Consider the following 26715-nt stretch of genomic DNA (forward strand, 5'->3'; position numbering starts at 1 on the left):
GTGAGACACCCTCTGGTGTCTCATAATGGACAGAGTGGTGGTGGGGAGGCCCCTGGAGCAAGTTCTTTGGTGTGCACGGTCAGACAGGACTAAGCACATGTATCTAAGCCACATCACGGTCTTGGTGGGAGCTGTGTAGGACTCTCCGGTCCGCCTGGTGGGACCGACACCTTTTCCTTCGCCCTTTACGCCTCTCTTTCGGAATCCACAGTTAGGGCCAAGAAGAGAGAGGGGAGCGATCACCCAGTGAGAGGAGGGGGGCTGCTGCAAATGGAGAGACACAGTGGAGGGCTTTGAGATCAAAACGTTCATACAGTGCCAACAACACTTCGGTTTAGGGGAAAGGGAGAGATTCCGCTACTCACAGCTGAGACATTGGTTAATTAATGAACCCAGGGATTAAAGAGGCGGCAGTTATGGAGCTTACACCTTTTGAAAGGTACGTGACAACAAACTTGGAGGACAAGCATAATTGCTGCTCTTTACAAAATCTTCTCTGATGGCCAATGGCACCCGGACTGGCTATATATGAAAGAATGGGAGGTCACTCTGGGCCACATTATACCCGAAGATCAATGGGTCCACCTATGGGAGAGTATACCCAAACTAACGAGAGCAATTCAGATCTGGGAAATGTGGATCAAGGTAATGGTTCAATGGCACCTCACACCTGAAAAGATACACAAATGTTACCCGGGGGTATCAGACAAATGTTGGAGTGGGTGTGGGGACCTGGAAACACATACAAGCTTTCTGGGTATCGGTTAATGCGGATATGAAGGGGATTTTCGGCCAGCAGATTCATAGGGGCTTCTAGGATGCATTTTGGGGATGGGCGATGTCACTGAGGTTCTGCTGTCTAAGGCGCAAAAAAATGCGTACACGATACTTAGCGTAGCAGCTTTACTACGAGTGGCACAGAAATGGAAGAGCAAGGTGGTCCCCACGGGGCAGGAGTGAATGACCAAGATTTGGTCCTTTGTAGCACTGGAGTGGGCGACTTATATGACTCAGGGGGGTCTCACAAAGTTTGCAGAGGACTGGGACTTGGTGTCGACGTTCCTCCGAAATGACTTTAGGGCAGGCATGGGCCCACAGAGACTACGGGTGCTGGCGTTGGTTTGAAATCGGCAAATGATATAATTTTGGAAATCTGTTTATAATTCCACTCTCTTTCTGTAAGGTAGGGGGTGGGGGGAAAGAGGGCAGAGCAGGGTGGGGGAGAAGCCAGAGGGTTTCAACATTATTAATGAAAATGTCAATAAAAATGAGTTTATAAAAAAAAAACTGTGCATTTCCAAAATGGCGGCCGACGAGCAGGACGTTTGTGAGCTGCTCCATCCCGAAGCGCCTGACAAATAAGCAGTTCGTAGCAACAGACTTGCGATATGCAGAGGGACGAGGTTGGAATAAAAGTGAAACAACGTGCACAGAATTAGCAGAATGCTCGATCGAAGAACGGGAATAGCTGAGAATCACTGAAGATTGATCGGATATCCTCTCAACCCTGAAGCGGACCACAGATTGCAGGCTTGAGAGAGCGCGGCCTGTCAGCATCAAATTTACTATTGAAGATGCCCGGGAACTGTGGGGGATAGATGCGGTGCCGCCGGGAGCGCCCCCCCCTTTCCCTCTGGTGTGCAGCTAGTAGATTGTTGAGAGACGGTGCCAGATGGCGCAAGCACCCTATGCCCCAGGAGGAGGAGCCGGCCTCGGACAGTGATGGTAACCGCGATTAACAGACACGCCCAGAGCGATCACAAGGGTGGTTGTGAGATAACAGAAGGTGGAAAGATTTTGTCCCTCATTTCAGACTGATGGACAGTGGCTCAAACACATGGCATAGGGGCAGCGTCAGCAGACCTACACCAATAAAAGAACGGCGGTAAGAAGCCAAGAGACCAAACCGGAGACAAATTCATTTTACAAGGGTGATCTGAGACTGAATGTGTGTGGGGTGGTCTGTTGCACTTGGGAGGAGGAGTCAAGAACGCTCACCTGAGTCCACAAATTAATGTGGCCTGGCAAGATCAGCAGGCCTGGTCTTATCACTATAGGGTAAAAAAAAGACATCACTGTACTGACGGTCTCTGGGGTGATTAGAGCGAGTATCGAAAATTTACATTCTGCCATGCTATTTAGGAATCTGCTGGAGGTGATTACTAGAAAGGCAGCGATCAGCAACACAATCACGCCAAATAAACTAAAATCACTACCCTCATGTCCAAAGTTAAAGGGAAGACACCTGCCCTGGGACAAAGGAATCAGAAAAAAAATACAGACACTGTGAAACTGTGGACCCCCGGTAGGCCACTGCAGGCTTTGGAAAGAGTGGAAGCTCCCGAAAGGCAACAAAGGGTCAGAGGAGACACCCCGAAGACAGCTATGCAGAAAGAGGACTTTCAATCGTGTTTCAAAGAGTTTCAGGAGCACTTCATGAAACGTTTCAGACAACTGTTCTCCCTATTGAAAACAGAATTGAAACAGTAATTGCAAAAAGTGAAGGCAGATGTGGCCAAACTAGAGGAGCGAGTCGATACCGCGGAGAGAGCAATACAAGATATGTCGGACGATTCTAAAAAGGCGGATGAAGCGATTGAACATCTTTCCAGACTTTCTCACAACTTAGAAACTCAATATGAAGATCTGGAGAACCGCTCCCGTCAGACTAATATACGTATTAAAACTTGATTGAGTTGGTAGAGGACAAGGACCTGAAAAATAAGGTACAATTGTTTGCAGATATCCTACCGGGGAGCAAGAGTAATTGGTCAACATTGATCGGATCCATAGGGTCATACCTAAGTGAGCGATCCGGGAGCGAGGTCGAGGGATGTGCTGGCGGCAATCACTTCCTATACCCAGAAGGAGACTATATTAAGAGCAGCCAGAACATCAGGCTCAATAAACATCAATGGCGGCAAAGTGCAATTATATCAGGATTTGGCACAATCAACACTACAAAAAAGGCGTGCTATGGGTCCGGTGGTACAGTTCCTTAAACAAAAGCAAATTAGATATAAATGGACATTTCCTTTTGGGCTGCTATTCAAATGGGAGGACGGCCAATATTGAATAACAACCTGTGAAGAAGGCATGCATATTCTGCAGATACCAAAGGAAGAAGAAGATGAACCGTCTGGCAGCACTAGAAAGTCAGAATGGCTAAAAAATAGAGATCAAAAGCCATGGGAGTGGAGGATGTTGACAAAAGAGGACAAAAGGAAGTAAGATAACTACACTTGAACCAAGGGAACATATGTAAATCTGTGCAGAGGACTTTGAAGGTAGGAGACCGCACCTGAGATCCTCTGATTGGGAAATATGAAAGAGGCACGCAATTCAAATAAGATACCGGCCCTAGGGACCACGGGATAGTGATAGGCCGCTTGGAATCTTGAAGTGGGGTTTAGGATTCCCCACGTTATAGCTCTGGGGGGTTTAGGGGGCCAATGGTATCAGACATTTTGCCCAGTGGATCATAGGACATATGGACCCCCCAGGGAATGAGGGGGACGTTGGGGGTTGGGAAGGCGGGGCGAGGAGCTGGGATCTAGGGTCATGTTGGGGAGGAGGGTGGTCATAGAACTGGAAAGGTCACGCAAAATGGAAGCAAGGGGGGCAAGCTTACCTACAGGTTACAGGGTAATGCATGGATGGACTAGGACAGTTTAATGAAGACAAATAGAATTTTATCCCACAGTGTTAGGCAAATGAACTCCCCGGTAAAAAAAAGAAAATCAAGGGTTCTTTTAGCAGTCAGAAACCAGAAATCTTGATGTGGGCATCAGGAAAAAAGATAAAGGGAAATTTAAGATTAGTGGTTATCTCCATTTGTATGAAGCGGATGTGGTAGACAAAAAAGCTGAGGTCCTAATAGCTATTAGCAATACATTTGCAGTAAAGGTTTTAGCGACCAAGGTCGATCCAGCTGGACACTCACTTATACTCAAAGTAATAATAGGTGCCCGTAAGTACACATTAGCGAATATTTTTTCTCCTAATAAAGGTCAAGATGGTTTTTTGAGGGGTGTCCTGACACAACTTGAAAACTTTGCAGAGGGGAAAAATCATACTGGCTGGAGACTTCAACTTGGCATGGACCCCACAAATAGATAGGAATTCAAAGGCAATGCAACGCACATTGACGCCTTATAAACGCCTTAAACAAAAAATGACTATGCTGGCTCTCCACCATGTCTGGCGAGTATTAAAGGGTCAGAACAAATGTTTCACACATTATTCCCACGTCCACCTGTCCATGTCAAGGATTGATTATATCTGGGTTTCGACTTGTATAATGTGGAGGGTGAAGGATATAGATCTGGGAACTATTTCCCTCTCCGACTATGCCCCATTAACTATGCTAATAGAGGTGGAGGGGGTTTTAGAGGGGGTTTGGAAGTGGCATTTTCCAGAAAACTTGATGCAGGACCCAATCTTGGCCACCATGATTCAGGATAAAATTAACACCACAGAAAATGATACCCAAGATATATCTCCTAAAGGGGTATGGGATGCATTTAAGCCAGTGTTCAGGGGCCACTTAATAGCTATGAAGGCAAAACAGGACAGGCATCGTAGAGCGTGGGAAGAGGAATTAGAAACTAAAGGAAGAGATATAATGGCAGAAATAGTTCACAAGGAGTCTACAACGGTCACTGAAACATGCGCAAAGCCAACCTGAGACCCATCGTACTAAACACGCGTAAAGAAGGTTACTTTACACTAAGCAATTCTATTACATAAAAAAGCAAACAAAGCTGATAAACTGCTTGCAAGACAACAAAAAGATAGCATACGATTCTCAGACGATATTGAAATTGAAAAATAACTCTGGGGGCTACGCTACTACTAAAGAGGGCATTCTGGGGGTCCTTAGCGATTATCACACAGCACTATATACCTCTAATGACCCAGATCGGGAAAAACAGGAGATATGTTTGCAAAAAGCTTCCTTACAGACTATTACTATTACACAGGATTAGAGGAGTAAATATGTGAGGAAGAGGTAATAAAGGCCATACAGTCCCTACCACGTAACAAAGCACCAGGGCCAGATGTATAATCCACAAGCTTTTACAAACGTTACCAGGAAGTCCTAGTACCACGTCTCACTACATTGTTCAATACTTTTAGAGTGAAGTGCACGATTAGAGACTCAATGAATGAAGCAAAACTGGTGATGTTTCCCAAACCGAGTAAACACCTATCATCCCAAAGCTCCTATAGACCAACTGCGTTGATTAACACTGATGCTAAAATATACTCTAAAATCTTAACTACCAGAATGGGCGATTTTATGCCGAGATTGATAGGGCTAGACCAGTTGAGATTTATTTTACAAAGCCAGACCCATGATAATTCTTGCAGGGTCTGTCATTTGCTGGAAAATATAGCAATAACACAAAGTTAGAAAGGGCTCCATTTTGAAATGCATATACACTAGTTGACAGGATGGAGTTCGGTTTTGGCACACAAAAGCGAGATTTATTTGCATGCTTGCTAATCGCGAACACCAGTTCTTGTTTATGTAACTTTGCACGTGCAGCTACTTTTCAGCTTGGCACCATCTGACCTTATTTCAAACAGAATAATGATAAGAGATTGCAAGTTTAATTGGGATGTAAGCACACAGCTGTGCTGATAGCTTTAGGGGGTGTGGTGAGTGTGTCAAAAGCTTCGCGGATTTCGTGTAAGGGAAGCATTATGTTAATTGGAAGGCATGAGAACCTTTTTAATGAAGTCATACATTCTTTTGCGATGCTCATTTGCTGCAAAGCATTAAAAAAACCTATATAAAGATGATACATTGGGGGTAAAGTTGGGAAGACACTTTAGTGAATATCTGATATTTGGAATAGCAAAATAGTGAACCTTTGTGAGGGTGGGGGTTTCCACCTCTACAGAATAATAGAGAGCTTTCACTTAAGCATTTTCCCTATGTAAATTAAGAAAAATACATACATCCTAAGAACAAATCAGGACTACTTTTTCTAGAATGTCTATAAGGTTCCCAAAAGCAAACAAGAAGTTAAAACAGCAAGAGACTTGCAACCTGCAGATACATTCCCAGGTTGGAAAAGGAATATGTTTCTTTTAAGTTTCTGAAGCAGCCAATTACACAACATAGACCATTCTTGAAGGCTCCTGGAAGTGTGATCAAAGCATTTATGAACATTTTATAACAAGAAATAGACTGACCTCTGTGAATGTGAGCCAAAGCTAAGGAAACAACATGATGAAGACACGAGTTCCACGCACTAAAAAATTCTTCCTTTTTCACCATTATCTAAAATTTTAAAAAGCAAAGTTAGAAATCATCATAGTTAAAAGATTCCTACTTTTCTAAATTAGTTACAAATCAGTTGAACCTCCGCCTGGAGAACAAGGGTTGAATTTAAAATGATTACAGATTTTAAGCAAATGTTCGAAACTCTAAACAAAGTAAATCTAGGCATGACATCACAGCTGAGAAAATATTGCTAGTACACAGTAATCTCTCAAATGGGAGCCTTGCTAATACTGAAATGGCTTCTCAACCCGACAACGATTTAATTTCTGCTTTACCACTTGGCAAAGGCTGGTAGGTTAAGACCTACAGGGACAAACTCCTGTTTCTACTTGTCTACAGAGACAAACATGCATTTTAGTGTTCAGGATGCCAGAGTCATGGGGGTAATTTTAGGGGGGGACAAGGGTGCTTGTCCCCCACCAACTTTCATGGCACACCATTGTGTCGCCATTCATTTGGCTGGGGCACCTTTTCTTCAGATGTCATGTCCCCCTCCCAACATTTTCAGCAAAGTTACTCCACTGGCCAAAGTCAAAATGATGTCTTGAGCTGTGAAAAATCGCAAACTATCATGTTATTACTCAAAGCTATGCTTTGCCACTGCATGTAACAGATGAGTATTCCATTAATATCTAAAGCATATCAAGACCCCACATCAGAGCACAACAGAATAGATGTAGCACATAAGGTTGGTTCAGGATGATCTTTTTAGTAAGAAACAAAGCATATGTCCTCAAGTATTATGTGACAACATCACAGTGTAGATGGGTGTTGAGAGCCACAGACCCCAAGGACCTGCTGGAGGCCTTGATGTCCCAGAGAGAGGTAGCGATTTCCTCTCGATTTCTCTTAATTCAGCTTAAAATATTACATAGGATGTACTATTCGCGTATGTTGCTCTTTAGATGTGGTTGAGCGGCTCATTTGCAGATGCTTAAGAAGCAACCGAGCAGATAGTACTTTTTTCCATATCATATGAGAGATGCCTGCTGATATGCCACTTTTGGGAACAAGCTCTAGCTAAATTGGTGATGTTTATGGGAATGCCAGTACCAGCTGAACCCAAGCTGATGTGGTTGAGAATTTGGGGAACTCATTCCTGTGGTCGCTTCAAAAAATCATTGATATCTACGGCTGCCATCTTGGTTGAAAGTCAACAGATAGGGCCTCATTACGGGTCGGGCGGTCCGGAATTAACAGTGGCGGTAAACCTGCCGCCACTGTTAATTCCGGACCGCCCGATCCCGAGTCCTGCAGGCGGGAGGTGATCTTCCCGCCAGGTCTGACCTGGCAGGTTGAACACCTCCCGTCTGTAGGCGGACGTGGAAACACCGGCACCATCACGAGATGGTACCAGTGTTTCCACTTACCCATTCCCATTGAGTCCTATAGGACTCATGGAAATGGGGATTAACACCATTCCGCCTCTGTGACTCCCGGGACACCGGGTCTGTAATGCCCTGGTAATTCCGGGAGTCACAGAGGCGGAATGGTAATATGAGTCCGGCGGTAACCAGGCGGTTTTACCGCCGCGGTTACCGCTGGACTCGTAATGAGGCCCATAGTGTCTTAAAGTCTAAGACACTTGCGTCCCCTGCACCCACATGTACTGTATTACAGTCAGTTATACAAATATGCTTCAATGTAAGGTACACAAATTAGAGATAGAACATTTTATGATATTTTTTAATGAAAACATTAGTGATACATAAGTGGTCAGTTCATAATCAAAATTTATATTTTCGACAAAAGAAATTCTACAACAATGTTTTTTTCAAAAGGCAACAGCTAAGTTCCAGTTTCTGTACAGCTCGACTTATATCAGGTAACCGCCCTCCCTCAAGAGCAGAAATATAAACAATCTGTGAATATGTTAAGTCACAACATCAGTATTGCAGACAATCAGATTGGTTTCACAATTTCAAAGTCAGATATAATATGTCATTGATTCATATATCTCAATTGTTAATCAAATTAGAACTTAATATCCCTATCTTTCTCAAAGAATATAGATGATTAGATCTCCAGTGTCATTAGTCACATATAATTGTAATAAGCAAACTACCACCAAACTTAGTTATGACTACTAATCAGACACCGATAAAGGAAATTAAATGAGGAGGTGCTAATACCATCACCTGTATCAGTTATTGACCATACCAAAGTGTGCTTAAAACAAGTGCATTAAAGTATTGCCTATTGATTAAAAGAAACATAGCTATGATGTGGGATAAGCCAGATACACCTAGATATATAATTTCCCTGTCTTTTCCCCCCAATCTCCCTACCTGAAAGGATTTCTGTTATCCAACTGTGGGACAGAGTCTACTGCTACTCCATCGAGCAGTAGATGACGCTGGTGCACGAGAAGTTGGCCGCCGTGTTTCAGCATTTATTCTTCACCCACCTATGCTGCATGGCTACCTGGAGGCCCCTAACAAGATCCCTTAGCCTGATCGGCTACTGCCCTGAGCAAATGGCGAGGCACGGCCGAGCCGTGAGGCAAAGCCGTGCCCCGCATCTAAAGGCCCACAGTTCAAGGCTCTACCCTGCCCCCCCCCCCCATCTCCCTACCTGACAGGATGTCCCTTATCCAACTGTGGGACAGAGCCTGCTGCTACTCCATCAATCAGTAGTTGACGCCGGTGCACGAGAAGATGGCCGCCGTGTTTTAGCATTTTTTTCTTCGCCCACATACGCTGCCTGGCTGCCTGGAGGCACCTAACAAGATCCCTTAGCCTGATTGGCTACTGCCCTAAGCAAATGCCGAGGCATGGCCGGACTGCGAGGCGAAGCCATGCCCCGCATTTAGAGGCCCGCAGTTCAAGGCTCTACGCTGTCCTTTCCCTGTCCTTTCCATGGACTTGCCATCACCAGCCTGATGTGACCTCACCGACACGAGGCCATAGATGATTCCCGGGACGCCTTTACTGTCCAAGAGATGCGCTCTCTCTGACCTCCTCCTATCTTCGAGCACCACTATCTGGTGCAGCCTGTCTTGGGGTCACTGCTTATTCCCCACGAAAGATCTCTCGCCACATGCCGTTAGCTCACTCTCGAGCCCACATCACACTTTGCCTCCTGCGGTACGAGTGCAATTAAAATGTACCAGATTTATGACTCCTGCCTCCGTGTTCTCCCGAAACCATTCACGACACTGTGTCAATAACATTGGCCGCCTCGCCTATTTGCTATTCCACCCCACCTTCAATGACTATGTACAACTCACCTGGCTCATGGTCTGAGCCCAGCACGTTACATCGACATGTCTTACTTATCTCTCTGGTATATCATGTAGGACTACTGCATCATGAAATTATATTATCTGTAGTAACCTTATGCATTTGCCCGCTGTGCTATAATGGACCCGATTAATGTATTGCTACTGTTGTTATGCACCTTCCAATTTGATCTATTGGATTGCCCCGTATTAAGAGGCTTGGCCCACCTAGCCAACTCAACATATCCCCAAGCATGCATCCTATGTACCTTATTATCTTAATATGTACCTTGTTGTAGCTCCCTGTATCAAAAGGCAAGCTTTCCTAAATGCGTATCCCGCTCTCTTGATACACCTCTTTATGTACTCTGATGTAGCTCCCCGTAACAACAGGTGAGCTTTCCCAAGTATGTATGGTATACACCTGATATGTCCCTATATGTACCCTGATGTAGCTCCCCATAACAAGAAGTGAGCTTTCCTAAGTATGTATTCTATGCACCTGATATGTCCCTATATGTACCCTGATGTAGCTCCACATAATAAGAGGTGAGCTGTCCCAAGTATGTATTCTATGTTTTCCTAAGTATGTACCTTATGCACTTCAGGCACCTGTCTGCTTGCCCTGTAACTTTGTATTTGTATATTACTAGCACAGTCTGTAACCTATCCTTAAGCTAAAGCGCCTAGATACCTCTGGGTTTTGTGCTCTATACAAGAACCATAAATAAATAGAATAATTAAATATAGCAAATGGGTATCAGACATGGATATTTGTATGTCATATGAAAGAGGAGTGTACAATGCACAGGGATGACAGACTTAATTCCAGGAGATATGATACAAATGGGAGAAAGCTTCGTAATGGGGGTCTCTTGGACTATGTCGATGAAGGTGCTGCTATGGTTCTGTTTTGTTATATGCTTTAAACTATGATAAAACGTGTTGTAAAATTAAAGTATTATGTGACAAGTGTGATGAATTCGATAGTATCATCCCTCCTTTCCTGGAGGTGACATCTCCCCGTGTGGCCAAGGGACGACAGCCGCAACCTGATCCGGACCCTGGGGGCTGCTAAAGGAGGGAGGATTTTATGGGGAAAGACAACTTCTGGGAGAATATAATGCGCCATTGGATGATACATGGTATTCCCCTTATTCTTTTGAGGATACCCCATCCCTGCCTAATGCCTTAATGGCATACTCTAACACCTTCCCTCATCCACTTAGGAAAATTGCTGAAGACTTTCTAATGAAAGTTTTATATAATAAGTCATCACAATCTGACTTACCTTTTAAAATTAATGAAACCACCTTCTCAGCCTCTACCTACACGTCATCTACAACTGACCTACCTTTAAAGAACAATTCCCCAGACGTTCCAGACTTCACTTATAGAAATTCTAGAATGGACTTCCATTCCCATAACTACCAAAGAACTGCATCAAGAAAGATGAATGCAGGAATGAAGATCAAGAAAGGCCAGGAACACAGGCTGCGCTCTAGTCATTGCAAGTGCATACCGGTGCCTGGGAGAAATAAACCAGTGGAGAAGCGGACTGTGGAGAGCTGCTGCTTCTATCGAAATGAGCAGAGAGCCTGTGAAGCTGGAGAGGGCGCCGTGGAACCGACCGGCTTCAGAACAAAAAACAGTGAAGCTGACTGCGAGATGAAACACTCTGCAGGAATGCCAGAAGGCAATAGAGGGCGCGCCAGTGTTCACAGGTGCTTGGAGGCAGCCTTCCCCTTTCAGCAGTCTAAAAACACAAAGCAGAGGAGCCCAGCAGGGACCGCAGGACATGGAGAAGCCAAGAAGCGGATACAGCAACCGAAGAGGACACGCTGAATAACCGCTGCTGGCTTAATGTGAGAGAAGGAGAATACGTAAGACTAAGTCAGTGAGTCCACCCAGGGGACGCGGGGACACTGGGGTGTATTGGCTGCCATGCCAAAACCAAGTAAATATTAATGAAGCACATGAGATGGAGAGGGAGAGAATTTCTTTGAAAGAGGGCACGGAAGGAAACCACAAGGCTTTCAAGTTTGTGAGTGTGTGTGGTACACATGTAAAAGAAGCCCTGGCAGGATAACATTTCAGGCAACTATAAAGTCAGAAAAAGCAGAAACAAGACACTATCATTTTTGGAGAGGTGAGCAGAGCCAACTTTAGAAAAACCCTGGCATGGAAGTTTTCCAGGCAAAATTAAAGTGTAAAAACGATATACGAGAAAGCCCTGGCAGGAGACTGTACCAGGTAATTGAAAGTGCGTGTACAAAAGGAAGCCCTGGTAGGAAAGTACACCAGGCTTGAACATTGCATAGGGAATATATGAATCAAAGAGGTCCTGAGAAAAGTAAATCAGGAATAGCAAAAGGTTGTGTTGATCATGGGAAGAGGAGTGAAAACCTGCCAGGAGAGTATACCAGGTATCCTAACAAGACAAAGTCATGTTGTTTTGTACACTAATTTTGTTATCACTCAAGAGCAAACTCAAGGAGTGGACACTGTTGAGTAAGCAACCAAGGGAGGAGAAATCCAGGGGAAGGGAATCACCCTCTGGAATAAGGAAATGTATCCTCTTAAAACGTTTATTTTGGAGTAACACATTTTCCTTTTTGAACATTTTGGAACCACTTAAGGCCAGAGCTATTAGCCTTTTCACTTTAGGATTTCATTTTTGGAATGTGAGGGCCAGATTAGTACTTTGGGCACGGGTCGGTTTTGCTTTGAACATTCTGACATAGACAGACCCTTCGTGTTTAGGCATTTCCCCACCCCCTTTCCTTTTAAATAAAAGTCGTTGATCAAAAATATGACTTATTTGTATCTGAGCCTCATTCCTGGCTCCTCACACAAATCACTTGACCTTTCCCCTCATAGAAATGCTGTGTTCATTTTAAGAATAGGGGACGCTACCAGAGCTGCCATGCAACCCCTAGAAGTGGTGTACAGAGGATCCCTGAGAGCTTCCAACGGCAATCCTAGCTGAGATGAGGGGCGCAGATAGCATCTAGCATTGTGAAAAGAACCCAAGAAGACAAGGGGGACATCTGGAGCAATAAAGGGAAGAATAATGTTGCACTTTAGTCCCAAGGCCTAAAACCTTTCTCCAAGGCGAAACATACACAAAGACCCTCAAAAAATGTATTTACATTAGCACCATCAAGATCTGCCTCCCACTCCACCATCTGCACTTTCCCTTCCTTGTCCTCCCTCATCTGCAACCCCCTTGTGTCTTTAATAGCATCAATATCTTTCATTTGTTCCTTCCCCTCATCTGTCTGGGAATCAACCTTAAAAGTAGAGCCAGAAAGAGTCTGTATGTTGTATTTCATGTTTTCTTTAACAGAGCATTCAGAAGATGACAATGGTCACGACCAAAGGTGGTGCTGAATAGAATGACACATACACGCCCCCCTAGTCTGGCATCACCGTGGGGTAAACAGCCTTTCAACATCTACTTTTTGTTAAGCAGCAACAGCATTGCTCCACTCCTGCTTTAAGCCTTCATCCTGAAAAGAAAACATCTGTCACCAATTGTGCCACACTCACTACAGCATTTGAAAATTAGGAGCAAGGCAATGTGTGAGTCCTCATAGACATACATTTTGTGTGGCAGGAATTGTCAGGCGACACCTCCCGCCGTGACAAGCCCTCACTCACCTTGCACAGTGGCGTTCGCTGTGGCAGTTACAACGCGGCAGGAACTGCACTTCCCAGAAAGCTGCCCACAACATGTCACGGCAGCATTCACATCTGCGATGTTGATTATGGCTCACGGAACGCCAGTGACGAAGGAAGTGAAAATCCGGCGTTTACAGCAGCACTGCGCTTCTCAACATTCCTCCGTAAATTGCTGCTCAGATTTCCTTGTGTTCATTTTGCTGTCTCTATGTTTTTTGGCATTGACCCTCTGTTTGTCCCTGGATTGCCTTGTCTAAATATTGGAACTGGTTATTGGAACTCTCTTTCGAAACTTCTGCCTGTCCCTGGGTTTGCCTGGCTTAACGTGTTGGGTGTTGTTTGTGAATTCTGAGGCCTTGTGTCTGCCATCTGGAGCCCTCTGTCCTTCAACTGCCATTTTTGTTTGTTACTCTGTCTGGAACCTCTTTTGGGGTTTATTCCTTACTCAGCTCCCCCTCGTTTCCGTTCTACACTTGTACATTGGTGAAACTGTGGAGCAGGATCATCAGCCCATTTATTGACCGTCTTCATCGTGGTGAGGTCCCGTTGGAACATATTGCTCAGGTTTCCATTTGTGGCAACTTCGTTGTGTGGTTCCCTGGTTGTTAAGCTCACCTGGTCTCTGCAGGGACGTTGGGGCACGGTTGCAGCCCTCCCTTGAAGTGGATTCCCCTCATCAGGCTTCTTCCCCTGCTCGTGTGCTGTGGTCTGCACTGGCTGTTGGCATTGCCTCTGTGAGGATGAGAGAGCGTGAGAATGCTGCGATATGTCTGCTGTCTCTTTCAAACCCTTCTTCCCAGTATGTGGTGAGCATGCGCCAACCCATATAGCCTCACCTGTTTATTGATGGTGGGGAGCTCTCCGTCCTGCTTCTCACTGCAGGGGCGCGTTTGATGGACCAAGTTCCTTCACTGGCCCATGTGCATGGCAGCCCAGACCGGCTGTGTCTGAATCACTCCTAAGGTAAGTGTTTTATGGCTTTTAAGATATTGTAGTATTGATTCTTGATTATTGTCCGTATCCTTTTGATAATGTCTTTCCTCCACTTTCTCCCAATTGGTGATATGCGGCCCAGCGGTAGTTGCAGTGCATGAAGCGGGGCCCAATGGAAGAGAATAGAGTTCACAATGCTCCGATGGAAGGTAAGTGTTAATTTAAGGTCTAGCGCAAGGATTTGTCAAAGCGCAACTTTAAAAGTCATGTCTTTTGCCAATTCCAACCTGTCTTTATCTTTTTCTCTTGCAGGTTCCGTCTTCCGATAAATTGCTGGTGGTGGAATGATGTTGGCGTGAACGCTGCGTTCCGGAGGTCTGCAGGCGGATGAAGAATGCCTGGGTCTACGATGATGCTGACCGTAAGCCGATTCCCGGGTAAGTGCTGTGGCTGGTAGCTGAAAACAAGTAAAGATGCGCTCAGGCTGCGGTTGCTGGAAAAAGATAAGGATGCGTTGAGGCTGCGTTAGTTGGAAGCAGGTAAGGATGTGCTAAGGCGGCGGTGAGCGTTACACTGCCATAAACAGATTAATGTAAACCGCTTGCATGTGGGCGGGGCAGGCTTAAATAGCCTGGCTACGGCCACGCCCATTAGTTCTGACTCATGGCCCCACCCTGCCACTCCTAAAGGATGCTGCACGTGCAGCCCAGATCCTTCTCAAGGACACGCCCGAACTGGATGCATGTGGAGGCCCCTGCAGGGGAGACAAGCACCTTGCACAACATTAAAAGTGTGCAGTGCACACTTATTCATGAGCCTGGGGCCAAAGGAGCCAGGACTGGGTCCAACTGGACCCTCTATGTTGTGGGGTCTGTGGTTCCTGGCCAGTCGCCATGACACTGGTCTAAGGACTTTTTTCATTATACTGGCATTCTAGGAAGGGGAATCAGTACTTTTCTAAATTAGTTACAAATCAGTTGAACCTCCGCCTGGAGAACAAGGGTTGAATTTAAAATGATTACAGATTTTAAGCAAATGTTCGAAACTCTAAACAAAGTAAATCTAGGCATGACATCACAGCTGAGAAAATATTGCTAGTACACAGTAATCTCTCAAATGGGAGCCTTGCTAATACTGAAATGGCTTCTCAACCCGACAACGATTTAATTTCTGCTTTACCACTTGGCAAAGGCTGGTAGGTTAAGACCTACAGGGACAAACTCCTGTTTCTACTTGTCTACAGAGACAAACATGCATTTTAGTGTTCAGGATGCCAGAGTCATGGGGGTAATTTTAGGGGGGGACAAGGGTGCTTGTCCCCCACCAACTTTCATGGCACACCATTGTGTCGCCATTCATTTGGCTGGGGCACCTTTTCTTCAGATGTCATGTCCCCCTCCCAACATTTTCAGCAAAGTTACTCCACTGGCCAAAGTCAAAATGATGTCTTGAGCTGTGAAAAATCGCAAACTATCATGTTATTACTCAAAGCTATGCTTTGCCACTGCATGTAACAGATGAGTATTCCATTAATATCTAAAGCATATCAAGACCCCACATCAGAGCACAACAGAATAGATGTAGCACATAAGGTTGGTTCAGGATGATCTTTTTAGTAAGAAACAAAGCATATGTCCTCAAGTATTATGTGACAACATCACAGTGTAGATGGGTGTTGAGAGCCACAGACCCCAAGGACCTGCTGGAGGCCTTGATGTCCCAGAGAGAGGTAGCGATTTCCTCTCGATTTCTCTTAATTCAGCTTAAAATATTACATAGGATGTACTATTCGCGTATGTTGCTCTTTAGATGTGGTTGAGCGGCTCATTTGCAGATGCTTAAGAAGCAACCGAGCAGATAGTACTTTTTTCCATATCATATGAGAGATGCCTGCTGATATGCCACTTTTGGGAACAAGCTCTAGCTAAATTGGTGATGTTTATGGGAATGCCAGTACCAGCTGAACCCAAGCTGATGTGGTTGAGAATTTGGGGAACTCATTCCTGTGGTCGCTTCAAAAAATCATTGATATCTACGGCTGCCATCTTGGTTGAAAGTCAACAGATAGGGCCTCATTACGGGTCGGGCGGTCCGGAATTAACAGTGGCGGTAAACCTGCCGCCACTGTTAATTCCGGACCGCCCGATCCCGAGTCCTGCAGGCGGGAGGTGATCTTCCCGCCAGGTCTGACCTGGAAGGTTGAACACCTCCCGTCTGTAGGCGGACGTGGAAACACCGGCACCATCACGAGATGGTACCGGTGTTTCCACTTACCCATTCCCATTGAGTCCTATAGGACTCATGGAAATGGGGATTAACACCATTCCGCCTCTGTGACTCCCGGGACACCGGGTCTGTAATGCCCTGGTAATTCCGGGAGTCACAGAGGCGGAATGGTAATATGAGTCCGGCGGTAACCATGCGGTTTTACCGCCGTGGTTACCGCTGGACTCGTAATGAGGCCCATAGTGTCTTAAAGTCTAAGACACTTGCGTCCCCTGCACCCACATGTACTGTATTACAGTCAGTTATACAAATATGCTTCAATGTAAGGTACACAAATTAGAGATAGAACATTTTATGATATTTTTTAATGAAAACATTAGTGATACATAAGTGGTCAGTTCATAATCAAAATTTATATTTTCGACAAAAGAAATTCTACAACAATGCTTTTTTCAAAAGGCAACAGCTAAGTTCCAGTTTCTGTACAGCTCGACTTATATCAGGTAACCGCCCTCCCTCAAGAGCAGAAATATAAACAATCTGTGAATATGTTAAGTCACAACATCAGTATTGCAGACAATCAGATTGGTTTCACAATTTCAAAGTCAGATATAATATGTCATTGATTCATATATCTCAATTGTTAATCAAATCAGAACTTAATATCCCTATCTTTCTCAAAGAATATAGATGATTAGATCTCCACAGTGTCATTAGTCACATATAATTGTAATAAGCAAACTACCACCAAACTTAGTTATGACTACTAATCAGACACCGATAAAGGAAATTAAATGAGGAGGTGCTAATACCATCACCTGTATCAGTTATTGACCATACCAAAGTGTGCTTAAAACGAGTGCATTAAAGTATTGCCTATTGATTAAAAGAAACATAGCTATGATGTGGGATAAGCCAGATACACCTAGATATATAATTTCCCTGTCTTTTCCCCCCAATCTCCCTACCTGAAAGGATTTCTGTTATCCAACTGTGGGACAGAGTCTACTGCTACTCCATCGAGCAGTAGATGACGCTGGTGCACGAGAAGTTGGCCGCCGTGTTTCAGCATTTATTCTTCACCCACCTATGCTGCATGGCTACCTGGAGGCCCCTAACAAGATCCCTTAGCCTGATCGGCTACTGCCCTGAGCAAATGGCGAGGCACGGCCGAGCCGTGAGGCAAAGCCGTGCCCCGCATCTAAAGGCCCACAGTTCAAGGCTCTACCCTGTCTCCACCCCCCCCCATCTCCCTACCTGACAGGATGTCCCTTATCCAACTGTGGGACAGAGCCTGCTGCTACTCCATCAATCAGTAGTTGACGCCGGTGCACGAGAAGATGGCCGCCGTGTTTTAGCATTTTTTTCTTCGCCCACATACGCTGCCTGGCTGCCTGGAGACACCTAACAAGATCCCTTAGCCTGATTGGCTACTGCCCTAAGCAAATGCCGAGGCATGGCCGGACTGCGAGGCGAAGCCATGCCCCGCATTTAGAGGCCCGCAGTTCAAGGCTCTACGCTGTCCTTTCCCTGTCCTTTCCATGGACTTGCCATCACCAGCCTGATGTGACCTCACCGACACGAGGCCATAGATGATTCCCGGGACGCCTTTACTGTCCAAGAGATGCGCTCTCTCTGACCTCCTCCTATCTTCGAGCACCACTATCTGGTGCAGCCTGTCTTGGGGTCACTGCTTATTCCCCACGAAAGATCTCTCGCCACATGCCGTTAGCTCACTCTCGAGCCCACATCACACTTTGCCTCCTGCGGTACGAGTGCAATTAAAATGTACCAGATTTATGACTCCTGCCTCCGTGTTCTCCCGAAACCATTCACGACACTGTGTCAATAACATTGGCCGCCTCGCCTATTTGCTATTCCACCCCACCTTCAATGACTATGTACAACTCACCTGGCTCATGGTCTGAGCCCAGCACGTTACATCGACATGTCTTACTTATCTCTCTGGTATATCATGTAGGACTACTGCATCATGAAATTATATTATCTGTAGTAACCTTATGCATTTGCCCGCTGTGCTATAATGGACCCGATTAATGTATTGCTACTGTTGTTATGCACCTTCCAATTTGATCTATTGGATTGCCCCGTATTAAGAGGCTTGGCCCACCTAGCCAACTCAACATATCCCCAAGCATGCATCCTATGTACCTTATTATCTTAATATGTACCTTGTTGTAGCTCCCTGTATCAAAAGGCAAGCTTTCCTAAATGCGTATCCCGCTCTCTTGATACACCTCTTTATGTACTCTGATGTAGCTCCCCGTAACAACAGGTGAGCTTTCCCAAGTATGTATGGTATACACCTGATATGTCCCTATATGTACCCTGATGTAGCTCCCCATAACAAGAAGTGAGCTTTCCTAAGTATGTATTCTATGCACCTGATATGTCCCTATATGTACCCTGATGTAGCTCCACATAATAAGAGGTGAGCTGTCCCAAGTATGTATTCTATGTTTTCCTAAGTATGTACCTTATGCACTTCAGGCACCTGTCTGCTTGCCCTGTAACTTTGTATTTGTATATTACTAGCACAGTCTGTAACCTATCCTTAAGCTAAAGCGCCTAGATACCTCTGGGTTTTGTGCTCTATACAAGAACCATAAATAAATAGAATAATTAAATATAGCAAATGGGTATCAGACATGGATATTTGTATGTCATATGAAAGAGGAGTGTACAATGCACAGGGATGACAGACTTAATTCCAGGAGATATGATACAAATGGGAGAAAGCTTCGTAATGGGGGTCTCTTGGACTATGTCGATGAAGGTGCTGCTATGGTTCTGTTTTGTTATATGCTTTAAACTATGATAAAACGTGTTGTAAAATTAAAGTATTATGTGACAAGTGTGATGAATTCGATAGTATCATCCCTCCTTTCCTGGAGGTGACATCTCCCCGTGTGGCCAAGGGACGACAGCCGCAACCTGATCCGGACCCTGGGGGCTGCTAAATGAGGGAGGATTTTATGGGGAAAGACAACTTCTGGGAGAATATAATGCGCCATTGGATGATACATGGTATTCCCCTTATTCTTTTGAGGATACCCCATCCCTGCCTAATGCCTTAATGGCATACTCTAACACCTTCCCTCATCCACTTAGGAAAATTGCTGAAGACTTTCTAATGAAAGTTTTATATAAGTCATCACAATCTGACTTACCTTTTAAAATTAATGAAACCACCTTCTCAGCCTCTACCTACACGTCATCTACAACTGACCTACCTTTAAAGAACAATTCCCCAGACGTTCCAGACTTCACTTATAGAAATTCTAGAATGGACTTCCATTCCCATAACTACCAAAGAACTGCATCAAGAAAGATGAATGCAGGAATGAAGATCAAGAAAGGCCAGGAACACAGGCTGCGCTCTAGTCATTGCAAGTGCATACCGGTGCCTGGGAGAAATAAACCAGTGGAGAAGCGGACTGTGGAGAGCTGCTGCTTCTATCGAAATGAGCAGAGAGCCTGTGAAGCTGGAGAGGGCGCCGTGGAACCGACCGGCTTCAGAACAAAAAACAGTGAAGCTGACTGCGAGATGAAACACTCTGCAGGAATGCCAGAAGGCAATAGAGGGCGCGCCAGTGTTCACAGGTGCTTGGAGGCAGCCTTCCCCTTTCAGCAGTCTAAAAACACAAAGCAGAGGAGCCCAGCAGGGACCGCAGGACATGGAGAAGCCAAGAAGCGGATACAGCAACCGAAGAGGACACGCTGAATAACCGCTGCTGGCTTAATGTGAGAGAAGGAGAATACGTAAGACTAAGTCAGTGAGTCCACCCAGGGGACGCGGGGACACTGGGGTGTATTGGCTGCCATGCCAAAACCAAGTAAATATTAATGAAGCACATGAGATGGAGAGGGAGAGAATTTCTTTGAAAGAGGGCACGGAAGGAAACCACAAGGCTTTCAAGTTTGTGAGTGTTTGTGGTACACATGTAAAAGAAGCCCTGGCAGGATAACATTTCAGGCAACTATAAAGTCAGAAAAAGCAGAAACAAGACACTATCATTTTTGGAGAGGTGAGCAGAGCCAACTTGAGAAAAACCCTGGCATGGAAGTTTTCCAGGCAAAATTAAAGTGTAAAAACGATATACGAGAAAGCCCTGGCAGGAGACTGTACCAGGTAATTGAAAGTGCGTGTACAAAAGGAAGCCCTGGTAGGAAAGTACACCAGGCTTGAACATTGCATAGGGAATATATGAATCAAAGAGGTCCTGAGAAAAGTAAATCAGGAATAGCAAAAGGTTGTGTTGATCATGGGAAGAGGAGTGAAAACCTGCCAGGAGAGTATACCAGGTATCCTAACAAGACAAAGTCATGTTGTTTTGTACACTCATTTTGTTATCACTCAAGAGCAAACTCAAGGAGTGGACACTGTTGAGTAAGCAACCAAGGGAGGAGAAATCCAGGGGAAGGGAATCACCCTCTGGAATAAGGAAATTTATCCTCTTAAAACGTTTATTTTGGAGTAACACATTTTCCTTTTTGAACATTTTGGAACCACTTAAGGCCAGAGCTATTAGCCTTTTCACTTTAGGATTTCATTTTTGGAATGTGAGGGCCAGATTAGTACTTTGGGCACGGGTCGGTTTTGCTTTGAACATTCTGACATAGACAGACCCTTCGTGTTTAGGCATTTCCCCACCCCCTTTCCTTTTAAATAAAAGTCGTTGATCAAAAATATGACTTCTTTGTATCTGAGCCTCATTCCTGGCTCCTCACACAAATCACTTGACCTTTCCCCTCATAGAAATGCTGTGTTCATTTTAAGAATAGGGGACGCTACCAGAGCTGCCATGCAACCCCTAGAAGTGGTGTACAGAGGATCCCTGAGAGCTTCCAACGGCAATCCTAGCTGAGATGAGGGGCGCAGATAGCATCTAGCATTGTGAAAAGAACCCAAGAAGACAAGGGGGACATCTGGAGCAATAAAGGGAAGAATAAAGTTGCACTTTAGTCCCAAGGCCTAAAACCTTTCTCCAAGGCGAAACATACACAAAGACCCTCAAAAAATGTATTTACATTAGCACCATCAAGATCTGCCTCCCACTCCACCATCTGCACTTTCCCTTCCTTGTCCTCCCTCATCTGCAACCCCCTTGTGTCTTTAATAGCATCAATATCTTTCATTTGTTCCTTCCCCTCATCTGTCTGGGAATCAACCTTAAAAGTAGAGCCAGAAAGAGTCTGTATGTTGTATTTCATGTTTTCTTTAACAGAGCATTCAGAAGATGACAATGGTCACGACCAAAGGTGGTGCTGAATAGAATGACACATACACGCCCCCCTAGTCTGGCATCACCGTGGGGTAAACAGCCTTTCAACATCTACTTTTTGTTAAGCAGCAACAGCATTGCTCCACTCCTGCTTTAAGCCTTCATCCTGAAAAGAAAACATCTGTCACCAATTGTGCCACACTCACTACAGCATTTGAAACTTAGGAGCAAGGCAATGTGTGAGTCCTCATAGACATACATTTTGTGTGGCAGGAATTGTCAGGCGACACCTCCCGCCGTGACAAGCCCTCACTCACCTTGCACAGTGGCGTTCGCTGTGGCAGTTACAACGCGGCAGGAACTGCACTTCCCAGAAAGCTGCCCACAACATGTCACGGCAGCATTCACATCTGCGATGTTGATTATGGCTCACGGAACGCCAGTGACGAAGGAAGTGAAAAGCCGGCGTTTACAGCAGCACTGCGCTTCTCAACATTCCTCCGTAAATTGCTGCTCAGATTTCCTTGTGTTCATTTTGCTGTCTCTATGTTTTTTGGCATTGACCCTCTGTTTGTCCCTGGATTGCCTTGTCTAAATATTGGAACTGGTTATTGGAACTCTCTTTCGAAACTTCTGCCTGTCCCTGGGTTTGCCTGGCTTAACGTGTTGGGTGTTGTTTGTGAATTCTGAGGCCTTGTGTCTGCCATCTGGAGCCCTCTGTCCTTCAACTGCCATTTTTGTTTGTTACTCTGTCTGGAACCTCTTTTGGGGTTTATTCCTTACTCAGCTCCCCCTCGTTTCCGTTCTACACTTGTACATTGGTGAAACTGTGGAGCAGGATCATCAGCCCATTTATTGACCGTCTTCATCGTGGTGAGGTCCCGTTGGAACATATTGCTCAGGTTTCCATTTGTGGCAACTTCGTTGTGTGGTTCCCTGGTTGTTAAGCTCACCTGGTCTCTGCAGGGACGTTGGGGCACGGTTGCAGCCCTCCCTTGAAGTGGATTCCCCTCATCAGGCTTCTTCCCCTGCTCGTGTGCTGTGGTCTGCACTGGCTGTTGGCATTGCCTCTGTGAGGATGAGAGAGCGTGAGAATGCTGCGATATGTCTGCTGTCTCTTTCAAACCCTTCTTCCCAGTATGTGGTGAGCATGCGCCAACCCATATAGCCTCACCTGTTTATTGATGGTGGGGAGCTCTCCGTCCTGCTTCTCACTGCAGGGGCGCGTTTGATGGACCAAGTTCCTTCACTGGCCCATGTGCATGGCAGCCCAGACCGGCTGTGTCTAAATCACTCCTAAGGTAAGTGTTTTATGGCTTTTAAGATATTGTAGTATTGATTCTTGATTATTGTCCGTATCCTTTTGATAATGTCTTTCCTCCACTTTCTCCCAATTGGTGATATGCGGCCCAGCGGTAGTTGCAGTGCATGAAGCGGGGCCCAATGGAAGAGAATAGAGTTCACAATGCTCCGATGGAAGGTAAGTGTTAATTTAAGGTCTAGCGCAAGGATTTGTCAAAGCGCAACTTTAAAAGTCATGTCTTTTGCCAATTCCAACCTGTCTTTATCTTTTTCTCTTGCAGGTTCCGTCTTCCGATAAATTGCTGGTGGTGGAATGATGTTGGCGTGAACGCTGCGTTCCGGAGGTCTGCAGGCGGATGAAGAATGCCTGGGTCTACGATGATGCTGACCGTAAGCCGATTCCCGGGTAAGTGCTGTGGCTGGTAGCTGAAAACAAGTAAAGATGCGCTCAGGCTGCGGTTGCTGGAAAAAGATAAGGATGCGTTGAGGCTGCGTTAGTTGGAAGCAGGTAAGGATGTGCTAAGGCGGCGGTGAGCGTTACACTGCCATAAACAGATTAATGTAAAGCGCTTGCATGTGGGCGGGGCAGGCTTAAATAGCCTGGCTACGGCCACGCCCATTAGTTCTGACTCATGGCCCCACCCTGCCACTCCTAAAGGATGCTGCACGTGCAGCCCAGATCCTTCTCAAGGACACGCCCGAACTGGATGCATGTGGAGGCCCCTGCAGGGGAGACAAGCACCTTGCACAACATTAAAAGTGTGCAGTGCACACTTATTCATGAGCCTGGGGCCAAAGGAGCCAGGACTGGGTCCAACTGGACCCTCTATGTTGTGGGGTCTGTGGTTCCTGGCCAGTCGCCATGACACTGGTCTAAGGACTTTTTTCATTATACTGGCATTCTAGGAAGGGGAATCAGTAACTTAATCAGGAGAAAACCAGGTAAGGTGTTGAACCCAGTGGAGAATTGTGTTATTCTATCCTTGTGCCTTTATATGTCACATTTTCAACCTATGTTCTTCCTCTCCTGAAGTGTGCTGGGAACCTGTATACCCATGACCACCCCGAACACCCCTGGTACCATTCCTGTATTCTGATTTCCACGTTTTGTCTGATAACCCGGAGAGAACAGTGTACTGTTATTTCTCTCTTCTCTGGTATATCAGGAGAAAGGTCTCAACATCTACGGGATGGTTCTTGTTAAGAGAATACCTATTGGCTGTTCTGCTAGTCTGACAGATTGAGAAGCCCTACTCCTCCCGTAGGTGACATGGACGAAGGAGCCGACCCCGTCACAACCTTAATTCAAGTCCTTGATCAGCTTCGGCTGATATGTCTGCTACTAATGCCACGCTGAATCAGAGGATTGATTCCATTCCAAGTATACCACATCCCTTACCTTAAGATGATGAATGTGCTGGCCAGTCCACAACCAACCCCTATAGGCTTCAGGTTTCTGTACCACTGGTATTACCCTCAGAGTTTCCTTTAGGTCCTCCAGAACGCTTCATGGGAGATCCGATGAAATGGCATTCTTTGGTAGACCAGTGCAAGCTACATTTTCTATGTAGACCTACAGTCTTTCCTGATGCAGTTACCAAAGCAGCCATCATCATATCACATCTACGGGGGTCTCGCAGAGACTTGGGCCAACCCACTTTTGGAGCCTAATGATGCCTGTATGACGGACACATTGTAGGTTGCTATGTGTCAAGTTTTCGACACAAGACATAAGATCCAAGCCCATGATCTGGAGTTGTTGGACCTGGTTCATGGAAAACAAGGACTTTTGCAGTTTTAGCCCGCTTTAATCAACTGGCAACCAAGACCAATTGGCCCAAACATAAGAAAGCAGCAGTCTTAAGGGTTTGTCGGAAGACCTTAAGGACGCAATGTCTGTGGTCCCTGCGCTTTCCAGTGACTTAACAGCCTTGTTAGACCTCGATCTCCAGGTCGACGTCTACCTTTCTGAACGCAGGGGAGAACAGAATAGAACCTTCTTTTTCCCCAACAGCGGCCAACGGGGGGGGGGGGTCCACCCATACTAAAGTTCACCTGAACCCATGCAAATTGGGTCTTTTTGGGCCCCTTTAACACAAGAAGAAAGTGAGAGATGCCATGTCTCGAACCTTTGTTTATATTGAGGACAAGCAGGCCCTTATATCCTTTCATGTCCCTGACATCCGGCCAAGAAGTCGGGAAACGGCAAGCCTCTCCTTACCTAAGGACTAGTGGGTTGAGTCCCCTAACCATTGTGGTCCTAACTAGGAGACAAACAACTTGCATGTATACTTTGGGGAACGCATTACCACTCCAGAAATACAGTTGATCGAGATTATGGTTTAATTCTGGGTCTAGTGGGAATTATATGGATAGCACTTGTGCCCAATAGGTTGGGATTCCTCGGGTCCCTAATATATGCCCAGAACCAGTCAGAGCAGTTGACGGAAACTGCTTGATGCACAGTCCAGTGATCGAACAGACCGTTCCCTTGTACTTGAACACCCATCAGGGATACTAGGAAAAGATCCCTTTCGACTTAATCGCTGCTCCCTATTTTCGGATCATATTGCGTATACCTTGGCTACAGGTTCAAAATCCCTGCATAGACTGGGTACAACGTTTGTTGGAGTTTACCTCTACCTTTTGTACCGCTCATTGCCTAAACGCTCCAGAAACACCAGTAACCATGTGTCAAACCTTACTCTCAGGCTTTCATGATATAGGCGCAGTACAACCAGAGATTCACAGTGACTATCGGGAATTTGTAGATGTGTTTAGCAAAGTGTTATCAAAAGCGTATCAACTGCATTGACCATACGATTGTCCCATTGACCTTCTGGCGGACGCCCGAATCCCATGTGGTAGGATCTACTCTTTGAGCAGGTTTTACAGGAATACCCGACTTCTGCATTGAAAAACGGGTTTAAATGCCCATTACATGCCCTACCAAAAGGGAGAGGGACCAGAGACCAAGTATTGATTATCGCACGGTTAATCAGATTCAGATCAAAATTAAGAACAGATACCCGTTGCATTTGATCATGGTTCTTTTGGTTCAACGCCAGACCCCAGTGGTGTTAACTAAATTGGACTACTCTTTCTGGGGTAGACCAAGCCTGATTTGCATATGGTCTTTCCCCTTTTTGTAAAGGCTTGCCAGGCAAAGAACTATGGTCTGGAGGGTTGCTGGAAGGAAGGCATGGTATCAACAGCAGACACAATAGATGCAAGTTTCAAAACCTTTATTTTGTATTTTAGTATGGTTGGGAGAATTCCTAACTGGCCCCAACTCTAGAATGGGAGTAGTCTTGGCCATTAAACCAATAACAAACATGTCCAAGTCAGTCTAGTCAAAATAAAAAGGCCTATACAAAAGAAAACTAACCTTGCCGTCCTTCTTAAATGACAAATGTGTAAAGGGAAAATATAAAGGAAAAATAGTGTCTCAAAAGAAATGTCAGAATGGCTTAGGTATCAACTCCCGTCCCTGTGTTTATAAGCACAGGGCCTCGAGGGTTTCTTAAGAGGATAGGTGGTTGGCACAGTTCTATCAATCTGGCACACCTTGGCTTACTGGTACAATTCAACAGTTCAGGCTTGGGCTTCAGGCTTTTGACAGTTCAACAAATCATTTACGCTTCGTCCGCCTTGCCACAAACGCAGAGTTCAACTCTAAACTTGTCATGATTCCTACCCCCGGGCATCCGGACCAGGTCCATCTGTCCCGGGAGCAGGCATCCAGATACTTGGGAAAAACCCAGCAGCCCAGGCTAGGGGCTATCTGGGTACAGTCCTGGCGCCGTAGG

General features: G+C 45.5%; 1 protein-coding gene across 2 annotated transcripts in view; it reads right to left on the minus strand.

Annotated features, from left to right (window-relative positions):
• Positions 1 to 26715, minus strand: part of ACOXL (acyl-CoA oxidase like) — a 1650624-nt gene that overhangs the window by 233221 nt on the left and 1390688 nt on the right. For both annotated transcript variants that reach the window (XM_069606843.1, XM_069606844.1), the window contains one exon: positions 6205 to 6292. In XM_069606843.1, the coding sequence (XP_069462944.1) occupies positions 6205 to 6292 (88 nt within the window). The remainder of the gene's footprint in view (positions 1 to 6204; positions 6293 to 26715) is intronic.

This window comes from Ambystoma mexicanum, chromosome 4p (genome assembly GCF_040938575.1).
Source record: "Ambystoma mexicanum isolate Mex_15411 chromosome 4p, UKY_AmexF1_1, whole genome shotgun sequence".
NCBI classification, from domain to species: Eukaryota; Metazoa; Chordata; class Amphibia; order Caudata; family Ambystomatidae; genus Ambystoma; species Ambystoma mexicanum.